This window comes from Phaseolus vulgaris, chromosome 1 (assembly GCF_051622355.1).
Source record: "Phaseolus vulgaris cultivar YP4 chromosome 1, ASM5162235v1, whole genome shotgun sequence".
Classification (NCBI taxonomy): domain Eukaryota; kingdom Viridiplantae; phylum Streptophyta; class Magnoliopsida; order Fabales; family Fabaceae; genus Phaseolus; species Phaseolus vulgaris.
Window position 1 is genome coordinate 37,022,368 of NC_143498.1, and position 17,262 is coordinate 37,039,629.

The window sequence follows — 17,262 nt, forward strand, 5'->3', positions numbered from 1 at the left end:
TACCAATTTAGAAACTAATTTATAAATTTTCATTAATAATATAAACTACTTTAGATACCAATAATTTTTTTAGTTTATCAAATTGTCTCTAATTTAGTCAAATAGTAACTAATTATTTTAGTTTCTAAAATTAGTTTCTATTTAACCTTTTTTTTAGTATATGTTGATTATATCGTGTAAATTTCCAACTTAAAGATAAGATTTTCACACAATTATGGGATACAACAACTTCAGCAAATGTAAAGCATTTCATATGAAGGCTTGACATAAATAGGATTGCTACTAAGATAAATCCGAAGAAAAAAAATGGTATTTTGTTAGATTCAACGTTATGTCAATGGTGTGAGCAAACATGAAGAGTCCACACAACATCTTCTATTGTGTAATAAATAGATAGGGGTTACAACAATCTCAAATAACTCTGCCATTGAGTATTTTTCACCAGTTCATCTTCTCAAGTTTAAATAAAAAGCAAAATATGATTTGGAGAACAGTGTGTGTAGCAATGATGAAAGAAATTTGGAATAACAGAAACAATGTTATATTTAAGAAGGTAGTCTATGATAGGAAAGAGAATTTTGGACTAACATAATTGAAAGAGTGGACATGGATTACAAACCTAAACAAAAAAAAAGCTAATTTCTCATATTCAAATTGGTGTATGTGTTCCAAATCTTACTTATTAATTGTATAAAACTAAACCATACATATATAAATATTGTTCATAAAAGGTTTGTGGCTAGTGACGTTTGAAACATATGCAATTGAATCTCAATATGTCCCCTTCCAAAATCACTAAGAGAATTTGAACAATATTTATATGATATAACATGAACCCAAACCTAAACCCTAAATCCTAATCACAATAACAAGACTGATTCAAACTCAAAACAACTAAGAATTTGGACATATGGACCTACCAAAGCACAACCTCGAAGAAGATAGGGAATCAAAATTAGACACGGATGAAGTTATAGGTCCAAATGATCAAGAGGTTATGTCATATCCATACTGCAAATGTTGTAGGATACTTAGTGAGAATCATGATATAATGTGCCTCCAAAATTCTTTATCAAGATATACATATTTAGGTAAAATGAGCTTATTGAAGGTATATCTTGTAGGATTCTTTGTATATATGATATAACATGTTTATGGGTTGGAGAACCCTAAATGTTCTATTTTAATTATTTTTTTATTACTAATTAAAAAATAATAAAATAAAAATATATTTATATTTATATTTTTAATTTTAACTTAAAACCACTTGTTAACCTTTTTTGATTTGTTTGTTTTTTTTTATCAACAAAATGAATTTGTTAAAGAAGGCAAAAAAAAAAACTAAAATCCAACACAAAAGTTTCATGAAACACAAATTTTATTTACCATTTTTATTTACATAAATTGAAAATTTTAAAATATAATTTAATTTACAAAATGATATTAGTTAAGAAACTGGTTGATAGTTTGGAGATTAGTAGGAAAAAAGTGAAGGTAAACATGTTGCAGTACGCTAATGATACTTTTTTTGTGTGAAACAAATGTCAAAAGTGTTTTCAATATAAAGGCGGCTTTGAATTGCTTTGAACTCTCTTCTGGGCTCAAGGTGAACTTTATGAAGAGCAAGATAGGTGGTTTGGGGATCGAGTAGATAATGATCTAGCGCTTTGCGACGATTCTTAATTGTGAAGTGATGGTAACCCCTTTTCTATACTTGGGTTTGTCGGTAGGAGTGAGCCATAAGAGAAGGGCATTTTGGGATGGAGTGGTTATTAGAATGAAGAAAAGATTAAGTAGGTGGAAAGGCAGATTCTTGTCTTTGGCAGGTAGGATTTGCTTGATAAAGTCAGTTTGTCTACTATTCCATTGTTTTACCTATCTTTATTCAAAATGTCGGTGGTGGCGGCAAAATACCTATCTTTAGCTCGTGAAAAATTTCCTATGGGGGTGAGGATCCGATGGAAGAAATGTCGCTTGGGCCCCCTGGAAAAAAGGTGTGTGCAGCTCGCGAGGACGGGGGTCTTGAGATTATAGACTTAAGGACTTTTAATTTGGCGTTACTCGATAAATGGGTATGGCGGTTGGGGTCATACAAGGGTGGTTTGTGGAAGGAGGTTATTGATTCCAAGTATGGGGGGTGGAGAAGTCTGAGAGAGGGAGGGAAAGACAACAAGGACTCTCTTTGGTGGAAAGATTTGAGAGAGGTTTGGAGCTTGGAGGGTTGGGGCTGGAATTTCGAAGAAGCCTTAATTTGGAAGGTGGGAATTGGGAAGGAAGTTTTGTTTTGGGAAGATAATTGGGTGGGGAGAGGGCCTTGAAGACGGTTTTCCCGAGGTTGTATTCCTTGAGTGTGTCAAAAGCTTTTGTGATGACAGCATTTGGGGGATGGAACAACAAAAAGTGGGTTTGGAAGGAATCTATTTGAATGGGAGAAGAAAATAGAGAAACAACTTTTTCAGGAAGTCCAAGGTGTGAATTTCGACTTGGATAAGGAGGACAGGTAGGTGTGGATGGAAAGAGAGGAGCTCGGGTACAAGGTTAAATTGGCATACCTCCATCTAAGGGAGGATGGAGTATGGGAGAATGGGACGGTGTTTAAAAGGTTTTGCAAGAGTAAAGTCTTACCTACTGCTTTAGTTACGACTTTGAAGGTGTTGGAAAACAAGTTAGCCACTAAGACTAACATGGAAAGGCGCGGGATCACAGTTGCAAGCTCCACGTGTTGTCTTTGTGGGGTCGAGGAGAAAACTAGTACCCATTTGTTCTTTGAGTGCAGAGTTGTTTGGTTATTGTGGAACCATTGTTGTGCATGTTGGGCGTGTAGAGCGTGTTTCACAACGTCCCATTGTTAATTTTTTCCCAGTTTAGGATGAGCAATGCGCCTAGTTCGGTGAATAAGGTTTGGGGAGTTTTTTGGATCGCAGTAGTCAATGAGATTTGGAAGCATAAAAATAGGGTAATCTTTAAAGGGGGAGTAGTAGGTGTACTGGAAGCTTTTGTTTTAGTTCAGTTAAAGGCTTGGTCATGGGTTACATCAAAGTCACCGTCTGTGCATTTTTCCTTTTCTGATTGGTGCATAGATTCATTGGTTTGTATGAGGATGATCTCATGATGTATTCATTTAAGTTGTATGATTGTTTGCCCTAGATGTTTTCCTCTGGGTTAGCTAGGAGAGTTATGTATAGACAAACTTGGGAGTAAGTCTAGTGAGAAAGGTTATGATTGAATTCATGTATAAGTGTTGGATTATCCCTAAAGTGATTCATATTTTTTATTTTTTATTGTCGATTAAAAAAAATTACTTTCTTAGAAAGGATCAGTTCAAAAAATGTAGCTAAGATCTATAAATCATAGTACATATAAATTTATCCCTATATTGAAATCTAACTCGTGAACTACAAGTTTGCCCATAAGCACGTTTGGTGAAGTTAAGAGTGGAAGTAGTACAATAATTGAGCAAGACCATACAATCTTAATAGTTTGTCTTCCACATATTTGAGTTGTTATATAGTAGTAACATGATAAATGATGACTTACTAATAGTTTTTCTATTTTTTTTTATAATTTATACTTATCGTTCTTAAATTTTCTGTTTATAAGAAATTGAATTATGAGCAGTGAAAACGATTAATGATAAGCATGAAAAGCCACACAAAAAAAAAAGAAGATAGCAAGCATCTGTCAACAGACATTGAACTAAAGTGCAATGTATGTGATATGCCAAATTGATGCAGCAAAAGTAGGTAGCACTACTGTATTTCAATTTAAATGTAATATTTTCTTAGTTTAGAAAAACAAATTGTTTTGCTTTGACGAGATAATTTTAATTAAGCAAGTTCATTTTGTTAACTCTTAAGATAATTTTTTTTCTGTGTTTATAAAAAAATTAAAGCTCCCTTTTGAATGTTTTCAAGATATAATTAACATCTCAATGTTCAGAATTTTCAGCTTTAATTTCAGAATTATTTGTGTGGTTCTGTTTACGTATTTATAGCATTGTTGTGGTTCTCAATTTTCAGGACCCTACATTTTAGAGAATATCTATTGCTAATTTCCTTTTATACATAAATAGTCAATAATTAAATATAAGCTAAAAACTTATTAAATTTTGAATGCAGGACCTACAGAGTGCAGGGAATCCTAATCCATGTTTGGTCGGGCATTATAATTAATAAACGTGCTTCTTTCTAAATCCTAATAATTCAAATGTAGTTGTTGTATATCATCTGAACACGTGTCCAAACACACTGCTCTATCTTTGAGTTAATTTTTAATTTATAAAAATCATACTATTTTAATATCTTTCTATTTCCTTTAATTTTATTGTGAATTGAGAAGGGTGAAAAAACCAAGCTTACCATAAAAAAAAAACTCAGTTAATACTGGTTAAATTATAAACAAATCTAGTAGTACAATGCAAAACGGATAATAGTTTGGAACTTAGCTAAGTTCATTATTTGCTCCAAATATTTATGGTTTTTGTTAACGTGTGTTTCTTTTACACATTAATGTATGTTTTAAGAATAGTTTAAAAATTGAAAAGTGAAATTATTTAATAATTTAAAATTCAGTTTAACTTGAAAATTTTGTTTTATAAAATGTTTAGTGAGTATCTTGAGCCTCAATATTAATTATACTTACTTTATCTAACTAAACAATATTAAAGCCCGTATCATTAATTGTCCGTTGAGTGCTTATGCACATGAAAGAGATCTCTGTTAATTTTATGCAAGTAATGGAACTTTACGTATCCAACCGTAATCAGTTTTTTTTTGGGTGTTGTTAAGAATCAATATATATAAATATATATATATATATATATATATAAAATAGGCTTAAATAAATTTGTTATTCTAGTAAATTTTGCAGACTTTGTATTTGTTCTTTAATGAATTATTTTTCTCATTTTAGTATCTGTAAGATTTTTATTTATGCTTTTATGTAAGTGATCATGTCACTAGGCTACTCGTCAAGAGACATTTGTTTTTGTTTAGATGAGTTTTGGATGTCTAATAAATGTGTAGGTTTTTTTAACCACAATGATTTTTTTACACGTTTTGGTTTACCATAAATTTTTTATTTATTTTGGTCTCTTAGTATTGTTTGTGTCATTCGTTAAGTGACCCCGTTGAATAAGATTGATACATGTTTTTTTTAAATTATTTTGTTTGTAGAAAAACATTAATTAATATAATGTAAAGCTTTGATTTTCTTTAGTTTGAATTTGGATAGCCTGTTTCTTTTAGTCTTCCTTCTTCCGCGGTGAATTATAAAGAAGACAAAAACTGAGAGATATATGAATTTTTCTGCAGAATCTTAAGATTGATTAATTTTTGTTTTTTAAATAAAATATATTTTAAAAAATATATCTTTCAGAATTGATGGGATCATCTAATGAAGAACTCGCCAGTTAAATAATATTAATAAACAATATAGATAAGAACAAAAAAAGAGTTTAGAAATTGATTTGAAACCAAAAGATTATTTAAGAAAAAAGAAAGTGTTCAATGTTTAAGTCATGACTACTTAACATTATAGAATTACTAAATAGTTTACGTATTTATTTAACATAAGGTAAGTATTAAATGAATGTTATTGATTTGATTAAATATTGCATAGAGAGGCATGTATTTAACGTGTGTTTACGTGGGGGATAGAAAAAGTTAGAAGAGAGAGAATAATGTTTGTGAGTGTGATTTATGAAGTTAAAATATTAGAAAAAAATGTTTTGATGCAGCAGTGGATGAGGCGGCGTGACAGAAAATTTAGCAGAGAATATTGGGGGAAAGAAAAACGAAGGAGAAAAAAAAAAGAAGGAAGAAAGGGAAAGGGTCAAAATTGACAGCTAGAAATGTAATGTGTTGTTGTGAGTGTGGCATTATGAGTTTAATTTGTGATACACGCAAATAGCAGAAGTGTGAAAAGGAATAGTAACAGGAAGAGGATTGATTGGTTACTACTAAAAACAAAGGAACAGAGAAAGGAAAGTCAAGCCGACAACCAAAAAAAAAAATCCTCTAACTTTTGCACGTTCTCTCTCTCTCTTTCTCTCTTTCTCAGGTCATGGTCATAATCATATTCATACCATCCATTTTTTTTTTTCATTTTTAAAATGTTGCAGACCGTGGAATATTTAACCCTGCCAAACCAAATTCTCCATTCTCTTATCTATGGCCAATGCCATTCATCAAGGGTCACTCTTCCATCCTTATGCCTAGTATTTTCTATTCTATTCTATTCTATCCTACTATCAAACCAAACCCACACAACAAAACAACGACACAAGTTCTCATTTGACTAGGACCAACTGTTTAGGAATTAGGATGGTTCGAACACAGTGTCATACAATAAATTTCACAATTAATTTAAGACCAATTTTTTGTTGCCATTAGTAACAATTGCAATAAAAATATATGCTACAATTTTCCATGCTAATGAAGATTGAAAGAAGGATTCAAAAAGTCAAAGGCATGAAAAAAATTATTCAATTGTTATTTCATATTAAAATTCTTATACACCTGCAACCATAATCACATCAAGGAGTTTCAAGACCTTTGAAGTAGCGACAAAGCACACTTTCAAATGGTGTATTATGTACTCTAACTTAGATATGATACCCTATAAGTCATATGTGACAAGAAAACTGTCCAGAAACAATTGAGATTTTTCTATAGACAATCATTATGGAAGCAAGTCAAAAGTAGAGGTGCCAAAGTTAGGGTCCTCTCTTCTAAGCTATGATTAACAAAAACTCCTATGTACCACCTTAGCTCCTAAACTCCTAAACTCCTATAACGCGGGAAATAAACAGTTTTAAGGTTTATTTCCCCCTCAACCGGAAAAGTTCTATGCAAAGACCAAATGGTGAATGGATGTTGTCATTTTCTCTACAGTCAAGGGGACCAATCTTCAATCCACAGAACAAACAGCTTTGACATGCTCTGCTAATTCTGCTGGTCCACCATATAGAATAATAGCTCTACCTTCGAGTAATAGCCCGGTTCCTATTGTGATAACCAGGCTTTGAATTTGGATTTCGGTAGTTAACATGCTTCGGGAGATCATTTATTTCCATAACTTGTATTGTTCTCTGCCTCTTGGCTGCATTTAAGAATTAAATGTCAGTTTCATCAATTAATTAACAACTAAGGATTCTAAAACTTGATCCACCAAATCCAAACACTTATGGCAAGAAAATTAACTTTTGTGAGAAGATAGGCTCTTAATGTAGAAACTAATGGACAAAATACAACTTTAATCACACAGGACATAGAATATAAGCATAGATTTTGGAAAAGGAATGACAAACCATTTTTAGCTTGTTGATAACTCTCCTGAAGTCTCCTCTTGGTGGCTTCTAGCTTCGCATCATCTGAATGCATGGGTTTCTGATAAAAAAAAAAATCAAGGTCAGAGAGAACAGAAACATACAAATTTGATTCACAGAGATATTTTTCCTTACATCTAGATGACCAATGGGAGGCCTCCTTGTGACTGAATTGTTCTCTACTTTTTGCTGAATCTTTGGCTCCACATTACTTTTTCTTTCCATATTGTATTGGAGGGGTCTGCCAGGGCCAGAATTAGAGGTTACTGGCTTATTTGGCCTCACGGGCACATCAGCATCATTTCTCTTGGCTTGTTGACTCTTGTCCTCCCTGTTAGGGATGGCTGGCTTTCTGCTATTACTGTCACGGTTCTTGTGGGATGGGCCACTTGGTCGAGGATCTGAAACAAAATTTGTCAATCATAATCATTAATATAAGACCTGGGGGACTAAAATACAAAATACAAAAGGATAAGAAATAATAAATTCAACTTACTTCCATCATCGTCCATGCCATCAAAGAACTTTGCAACATTGAGAGATTTGACAATCAACAGAGAAAAGTTCAAGTCAGTCTCTGTACATAAAAAAGCTCACAAAAAGAAAGGGAGGTAAAGCACAAGCAAATACCTGCGAAAGTTCTATGGAACCAGTTGGAGCAACAAAGAAGGCCCCTTCATCCATAGGAGGTGATGGAAGTCCTTCTTCTTCTTCATCATCAACAACAGATGGATTAACTGAATCGGGTGTGCCTTCATCTGAAGCTACAAAACATTTAATGAAGCCATTATCAAACATGAAATAATTTTAAAAATAGACAAAAGGCTGCAGGATGATTCTGATTGTAAGCAATGAAGACAGATAAAAATTTCTACCTGCAATAGCTGTAGTAGCAGTGGCCTTCACCCATTCATCAACCATTTGTTTCCAGCCACTACACAGTCAGGTGGAAAAGTTTAGAATGTAAGTTCTTCAGCACACAAGTGAACAAACTAAACAGCTTGCCTATCTAAACCAGTACATTGATATGAACCAAAACAACTTGGCTAACATAAGGAGATGAGACGTGCTAATATAAGTATGGTTTGCATGGAACCTTAATTGGCTATTCATCTATCTAAAGATCTTTATAGAAGCTAAAAAAGCACCCCTTGTGAGATTAACTAAGAAACAAAATAAGGCGAACTACATCTAACATCTGATGACTCTAATAATGGAATTTTTAGTTAGAAGCGCAGCAAAAGTGAATTGTATTGACCTTCACTCTCTCTCACAACAAGAATAACAAACCACTAATTGGAATCAAAGAAACCAATTAGAAGCCATTACACATTGATCCATGTAGTAGAAGATAAAAAGACTAAACTAGCCTATAAAACAAACCAATTAATCAAATGATACAAAGAGGACAAACAAACATCAACAGAAAAACTAATACATACTCGATAAGAGTCTTTGCAAGTTGACGAATATCCTTTGATCCGCGTTTCCTGAGAGGATTGACAGCCTTTCCAATCTCAGTTGCCTGGAAAAGTTAAGTAATAAGAGTTAGAAGAGTGGATAAGAGAGGAACAAAACAAATTGTCTAAATTTTCAAGTGAATGAGTAACAAGGAAAGAATCAAATTCGAACCTTAAGACAATCCACGGTGAGCTCCATCAGTTGAAGCCTCCTCAACGATTCAAATAACACGGACTCAGACTGTAACAACAAGAAACAAAGAAGACTCAGCAAAACTCAAACCTTCAAAGAACAACCAAAATGCCATCCTTCAAAACCCACATTTGTTTGGAACCACAAGGCACCACAGACATAAAAGATCAGAAAGAAGAAAAGAAAGTGAAGCGCGAGAGGGGGCGAGAGTAAGACAAACCTCTTCATCTCGGTTAAGCAGAACACCTTTGATCCTCAAAATCTCCCCTACATACTGAGTCTCTTCATCCATCTCATCAGTTAATGCCTCAGCCTCACCAAAACTATAGTTGCTAACACCGTTCACATCAATCTCTGCATCCTCATCACCACGTTCATTGACCTTGCTCTCTTTGCTTGCTCCAGCGAACTCACCCCCATCTCTTTCTACCGCATTCTTGCAACCCCCGTCATCACTTTCTTTACCAACTCCCCTCGCAGCCAACTGCACACGGTCACACCCGGCACAGCGAGTCAAGCTGGAACAGAACAGCCTCTCCGCAATCGTGTCCCTCCTCACTCTAAACTCCTTCGGACAATCCGAAGCCGCCACGATTATCGCGTTCTCAATTATCTCAAATATATCCGATTTAGAAGACACAAAGTACTCCCTCCACTCATCCACTGACCAAGACTTCATCCTCGCAGATCCAAAACTTGAACACGAAATCGACAGCTCAATTCCGCTTCTCATCAATGTGATCGTCACTCGAAAACTGCCGCCTCGATCCCTGCGCACACCAATCACGAACAAGGGTCAAAAGGGTAATAAAATATAATCCGTAATCAATGATTAAAGACTGTAACTTGTATATTGAAAATTGAAAATTCATTTCACTAAGTTGTTTTTTTCTTTTTTAATTTTGGGGTGTGACCCAGTTTGGCAAAATTCGATTGGATTAATGTTCGGCGGAAGGGGGGAAGTGGATAGACATGCTTTAACATTAACCAACAGAAACAGGCACGAGTGTGTAAATGACAAGAAACAAACAACGTTGTGTGTTGGCGTTGTTGTTGTGTTGTTGTTTAAGATTCCGGCACTTAAAAAACCTCAGGTGAAAATAAGAAGAGAAGAAGAAAGGCCCCTTCTTTCTCTAAAAAACAAAAACAACAGCAAAGGAAAAAAAAATGATGCCGGAAATCAATGAAAAGAAAGAGAAATGGAAGAAAACAAAACAAAAGAATTTGAAAAAATGTTTGTGTCTACCTATGACAGCAGTAGTGTTGTTGCACCGAGGAAAGATAGAGAAAAGAAGAAAAGAGAGAGAAAATACCGCGTGCTTAAGAAAGTAGTTGTGGAAAGGGAAAACCAGTTGTGTTGAGAGAGAAAGTTAGAATTAAAGGGTGTGCTGTGTATTGTTGTGGTCTTTCTGGGTGGGTTTTGACTTTGATCAGAGAGACACGATGGTTGAGTTATGGAGAGAAAGGTGTCGCTAACTCGCTCTTTTTCTCCTCAATAATTTTATTATTTTGTGGGATTTTGTTATTTATTTATATGAAAAGAAAATGATAAAAGATAAAAAGATAAAAAATGAAAAATGAAAGATAAATATAATGGAACATGAAGTGATTAAAAGTGGTAAGTAGGTAGCGAATGTGGCACGATATAGATAGGACCGAGGAAGCGCTTCTCACCGAGCCACTTTCCTGGGTCCGCCACTCAACCCTATCGGACTAATCACTTTTTCCATACCATTTCAATTTTATTGCTAACCATTTTTACAACAAATTTCAATTCAAATCTTCACAATTATTCTTGAATAAGTATTTTCAAAATATTTTCTTTTCTTCTCTATTTATTAATTATTCTTATCAAATCTCCCTCACATTCAATATTTATTTAAACACTTTCCCAAATTAAGATACATTATCAAACCAAATCTTTCCAGTAATTAATATTTTTAAATCTTTTGTTTCACTTTCAAATTTCTTTTTAAATTTCCGCTTCTACATTTGCACTCTATACAATATTAATATAAATATTTATTATTTTCTCTTTCTTATAATTGTTAGCACTGATGCTTTATAATTAATAATACAGAATTAATTAGTTCATATGCATCAGTAGTTTTGATAAAATGGTGATCCTAAAATTAAATAATTTAATAATTATTTTCAAAAAATAAAATTGAAAATATTTATTTATCAAAAATAATTATTTTATTAAAAAATTATAACAAATTAACCCTTGCTCTTCTCCAACTAAAAAATATGTTGCTATAATTTATTTTCCAGTACTTTAATATTCTATTCAGTATGACTAAAGTGAACCATTACCTATCATTTTTTTTTATAATATAATTATTATGATAGAAAACATGTTCACATCAGATATTTAATTTTGATTAAGAATTATTTTTACAAGATTAGAAGTTTCTTACTCTTGGATCTCGACTTCTTGATCTTTCGTTTCTCAGTTCTTGATTTTCACACGTTTGTTCTCAAGATGTATCTGCAAATATACTCTATAACACTCAGAGGTGAAGAATATATGTTTAAGATCAGTCTCAATGTTGAGAAGTTTAACTCTTATATATATATATATATTAATTATTTTGGACCTGCCAAAGGTAAATCAAATAAAGTCCAAGGTGCATATAATATCCTATTTTAAATAATTATTATTTTATTTGTATTTATTTTATTTTATTTTGATTTGATTTGATTTGTTTTGATTTGATTTTTATTTTATTTTTAGAAAAGTTAGAGGCATTTCATATATAGCTTTTTACTAGTAATAAAGTAAATATTCTATTTCAGTTTTTTTTATTTATTTACTCATTTCTGTTAACTAACTAAAAGGATTTCATTTTAAATTTATTACTTTTTTTCTGTCTCTTTCTTATTTTGACTTCACATTTATCAAAAGTGATGGTTGTAAATAATGCTTTATTTAATTTTTTTCTCAAATGTGTTTTTATGCATATCCTTACAAAATTACTTAAAAAGATAAAGATCATATGCATAGAGTCAAGTAAGTAACTATGTAGGAGCAAATTAATGATCATGATGTGAAGCAAGAAGGAAGAAGAAAGACGCCACGGAGCTGTCAGGCAGCAGAGGAAGGGGTTCTCCATGAGTAATTTGGTTGGTCTGAAGATGCAGCATGATATGTCTTTTTGGTTGGTCTTTTTGCTAAAGATCAAGTACTCCTTGGGTTGGGTCTCCTAAGGTTTAAGTTCTCTAGGTTAATCTTTTTACAGGTTGTTTTGGTGAGTACTTTATCTTGGAGTGTCTATGTATAAGGGTTGAGACACCCCTTAAGTGTCTCATTCTATTTTATTAATTTATTGCTGATCAAAAAAAAAAAAAAAAAATATGCATAGAGTCATCGCATGTTGCTAATATAGTATTATTTCTCTAAAAATATTGACATTTATGTTAAATATTTACTATTTTAAAACTAATTTTTATTCATTAAATTCATATTATTTTTTAAAAAAATGCACTTTAATTTCAAATATCAATTACTCTCTATTTACAAATATTAACTACTCTCTCTTTCATATTTAATTATTTACTTAGTTTGGTGTCAATGCAAATAAAGTAAGAGAGAAAAATAAAAAAGTTAAGTTTGAAATGATTAATTAGTATTAACAACATAATTTATTTACCACATCTTTTCATGTATGTGTTTTTATGAAGAAAAAAAAAAGCGTAAATGAATTATAAAGTGATAATTGCATTTAATGTGTTTGAACTTTAAACTTTTATTTAAGTTATATATATATATATATATATATATATATATATATATATATATATATATATATGACGATGTTTTTAAGTACAGGGTCAGAATAAAAATTAAGGGGTGGGTGTAATAAAAACAATTGGGGACTTGATTTTAGAGTGAAAGTGATTTTAGAGGTTTGTGAGGCACAAATAGAATAATTAAAGTTTAGAGTATCAAAGTGAAAGTTTCTCCAACAATCTACTCCCTTAGTTTCTATTATTTTCTCCATTTTGAGTTCATTTATTGATCAAAGTAGAAGGATTGTGTAGAAATTTGAGTTTTGAGTTTTATGTTAAATGTTAGATGATTATGTTTAATTTATTGGAGTGATTTAAACTATACTAAGTGTTGAGTGTTGTTCACTCATTCATCTCTTTCAAAACCTAAATAGTTTAAAGTATAAGAAAATTTAAGATAAATAAATATATAAATTTATCCTAAATTTTTAGTTTGGGTTATATTAAATGAATTTAGTTGTGCTTATCAAGTGGAAAATTTGCATGAAATTTAGTTTGTCTGATGTAAGTAAGTTAATGTAAGCTAAATATGAAATTCTTTGGAAGAATTAGGTTACTGACAATGAAGATAAATCTCAAGATCCAAAACAATTACTTTTAGAAATGGTAGAATTATTAATTATACAAATTTATGAGATTGTTACTGTTATAATATAATTAGATTTTATTTAAGAATATGAAATATTTAAGTTTGTGCTCCACTTAATTTTGGTAGCATAACTTCATTGATTTTGACCTTAATTAGTAATAGAATCTAACAAGTTTCTAAATTTTTGGGGCACAATTTCATATGTTCATCGTTTTCTATTTGTATGGTAAGATGTAATCATTTTTTTTTTTAATATTTGGTTATATATGAGGCATAAATGTATTTTTGGTGAAATATTAGTAGTTAAGAAAATATGGAGTAGAAAAAAAAAACATTATAATTTTATTATATTGACTTGTTTCTGAATGGTGGAGAATGACATGATTTTGATAATTTATTCATTTTGTTTTAAGAGTATTTTGATTTGCATATATCATTATAGTGACATATATCTCATTCAAGCGATATAGATTCAAGAATGTTAAAAATATTAAAAAATAATTATTATAAGAAAAAGAAGTTAATATAAAATTAGTATATTTATAAATTTATAAATAAGGATAATTTCTAAAATATTTAGACTATTTATAATAATTAATAAAATCAAGGTTTTAAATATTATTTGAGATTAGTTATAATAGAATAGAATCTTATCTATTTTTTTAAATGTGATTTTTTTTTAATTTGTAGGAGTAAATTAAAGAGAACTGATAATAAAAATAAAATAAAATATAATCTTCCATGTATAAAGCTATAATCAAATATAAAATATTTTCTAAAACAACATTAATATCTGGATGTACACTTTTGTTCAGTAACGGATTTTAAGTCAGGATAATGTCTAAATATTTATACTATTTTTTATAATAAATTCAAGATTCAGAAGTAGTTTTTTTATATTAACTAGGATTTTTTTAATTTCTATAAGTTAATTAAAAATAAATTATAATAAAAAAATAGGAGAAAATATAATATTTCATGTATAACGTTATAATATAATAAAATCATGTAAAAAACAGTAATATCTAGTTCTCAACTGTTCATATAAGTTCAATTAATAAATTTTAAATCTAGATAATTTTGAATTGATTATCAAACCTAGTTAGTTTTAATATTAACCAAAATTAGTTAATTTGCTGAAAAAAATTCTGTGTAGCAGAAAATCTTATCTAAAATCTAAACTAACTGTTCGAAGATCCAACCAGGGTTAGATACGTTGAATAGCGCACCGTTGAATTCAATTGGACGTGTCGGATTCTCTTCACTTCGCGCGTTTTTCTGTTTTTTTATCCCGCATTCTTTCTTTTTGTTTTTCTATTTTCTGAAAATAACATATAATACGAAGTTTACAAATTAATTATCTCATTAATAATTTAAATTTTGTAATGATTTGTAAACTATTTAAAGAAAATATTATTTTCTCTTTCTTTTGGTAAACTTGTTATATTTTAAAGGAAAATAAAAAATTATTTCGATAAACTGCAAAAACATTAAATTTTATTTTCATATTTTAATTTATTTATAGCTAAAGTTTTAAATTTAACTATTTGTAATTAATTATTTTAAAATTTTAGTAATATTTAACAATTCTGTATCATATGCAACTTACATCATCCACATTGCAGTCGTAGTATATTTTAATTTTGTGGCCAAATATCCTACACAAAAATTAATTTTAATATTAAAATTATTATTGTAATAGAATAGTGTCTCTGTAAAACAGATTTGTGGAGGTATTTCATTTTTATAGAAAATTTAAAACGTTTTAAGAAAAAATATTGAGTAGTTTTTTTTAAAAAAATTAAAATTTTAGAGTAAGAGATTTGAAGAATGTAATTATTTTTATATAAAATTTAAAATGTTTTAATATTTTAACAATGTGATTATTAATGAGTATTTATAAAATAAACTAAACATTTCTATTGAAATAAACAAAATAAATTGTATACACTAAAAAAATAGGAAAAGCAAAATAAGATAAATAAAAGAGATGAAATATAAAGTAAATTACCAATACACCAGTTTCAGAATCTCAAAATTAGAGTTTTTGAAGCATTGAGGAGGCAGAAGACACGGTAGAGTGGCGATGATGAAATGTGAAGAGGAACAGTAAAGTAATACACAGTTTCAGAATCTCAAAATTAAGATTTTGGAGGAATAGAGGAGGCGGAATGCACGACGGTAGTGGCAGCCAAGGAAGACTGTGTGCGCCTGTATTTAGACGTTGGGAGGGTCAACAATGAAGGCGTTTGCTCACGCAATGGTGTATCACAACTTTGAACATTTCAATTTCTTCCTCTCTCGTCTTCACTCACTTTGATTTTTGACTCACCGTTAGAGTTTCAGTTCTTCCTCGTGTGCTTGAGAAATATACCTTTGATTTTGAAAGAAGAGGCACCGAAATTGAATTTGCACGCACCTAGGGCTCTGCACAAAGAACAAAAATCAATGAGTGGAATAATCTATCTACGAAGAAGATGATGCAGATAGGGACGATCTTGTAGATGTAAGTTGTCTTTCTCTATGCAAAACTTGGATTGATACAGTTTGAATAATTTTTTGAATATCCCAAACAATATATCATTTTTGTACAACAATGTAGTGGTAGTGTTTCAATCCTTGGTTCCCATCAGATAACTCTAGTTTGTTTTGAGGTTTCTTACTGGAGGTTTTTGGTGGGTTCAACCATCTATAGAAAAAAAAAAAACGCACCAATTGATAAAAGGAGGACCTTCATAGGATTTTCTTAGTTTCTTTTCTTGTTGTAATTCTTTTGTTTTGCCTGCGCATGGAAAGGTTAAACCTTTTTGGTTGATTCATTTGTAATTTTTCATTGAGTTATGAGGTTTTGTTCAATAAAAGTTTCGAATTTTAATTCTCTATAGCAATTGTTTTTATTGTCTAATCTCCTGGAAAACTAGTTTTTGTGAGAGATTGTACTTGAACGCATGATTGAGAGTCTTCCTTGTCTTAAAATTTGGTTTCTTAGTTAGTTCGCATCATTCTAATTAATTAATTTCTTGGGCGCATGATTCAAGAGAGAGGAGATAAGCATTCAAATGGAGTATACAGATGGAACAAAGTGGGTATTGATTAAACAGTAGACGCAGGTTTTACTGGTGAGTTTTAGTTGAATCAGATTGGCGCATGTTCAATCTGGTTTAGCTCTATTGGAGGATTGATAAAGAATTAATCTCTAGAAACCCCGTGAAGAATTCAATGGTGGAAGAACTTGGGGATCAACCGCTCTTTATTTGTTATTTTAATCTCTTTTATATTTTCTGCACAACTATTTCAACTCTTTTTTATTATTATTGTTATTGCTAACTTTTATTGTTTGCAAATAGATTCTAAACACTGATTTTACTATTGGATTCATTGGAAGACGACTTGGGGTCATCTGACAACAATTATACTATCTCTAGTGTTAGATAAGTCTACGCTAGAATCATATTAATTTGATAGCAAAACGACAGTTATTAAATTTGGCGCCATTGCAGGAGAATCCAATTTGATTTTGGTTATCAGTTTTTTTTTTATCTGCATAATTTCTTTTTATTTTCCTAATTTTATTTTCTGCCTATTTAACTTGTGTTTTGTTCTTATTAATTTTTATTTATTTTTTATAGTCTAAAAAAACGAAAATTAAAATAAAAAAAATATAATATTCAATATATTCTTTTATGATATTTGATTTTATTTCTTTATATTATCCTTATCTTATCTTGATTTATCTTTATTTTATTTTCTTTATTTTAATTTTACTTTGATTTGATTTGTTTTTATTTTATTTCCTTATATATGTTATTTTTATTTGTCTTTATTTTATTGCCTTATATCTTTTATTTTATTTTATTTCCTTATATCTTATATTTTTATCTTATTTTGATTTGTGATATTC

At 30.5% G+C, this 17,262-nt stretch overlaps 1 protein-coding gene across 3 annotated transcripts; it reads right to left on the bottom strand.

The window, feature by feature from the left end:
• Positions 1 to 6,471: 6,471 nt before the first annotated feature.
• LOC137813913 (putative mediator of RNA polymerase II transcription subunit 26b) lies at positions 6,472 to 10,597 on the bottom strand. Of its 3 annotated transcripts, none has more exons than XM_068616395.1 (10): positions 10,294 to 10,597; positions 9,201 to 9,750; positions 8,960 to 9,028; positions 8,770 to 8,852; positions 8,203 to 8,261; positions 7,958 to 8,091; positions 7,824 to 7,851; positions 7,463 to 7,728; positions 7,310 to 7,388; positions 6,472 to 7,101 (listed from the first exon to the last, which is right to left on the bottom strand). In XM_068616395.1, exons 2-10 carry the CDS (start codon positions 9,711 to 9,713, stop codon positions 6,980 to 6,982), a joined length of 1,353 nt encoding a protein of 450 aa, XP_068472496.1. In that variant the 5' UTR covers positions 9,714 to 9,750; positions 10,294 to 10,597; the 3' UTR covers positions 6,472 to 6,979. The 3 variants fall into 3 exon arrangements, with proteins under 3 accessions (XP_068472496.1, XP_068472493.1, XP_068472492.1); XM_068616392.1 differs by having other exon boundaries at positions 10,227 to 10,412; XM_068616391.1 differs by lacking the exon at positions 10,294 to 10,597 and adding an exon at positions 9,957 to 10,236.
• Between the last annotated feature and the right edge of the window lie 6,665 nt (positions 10,598 to 17,262).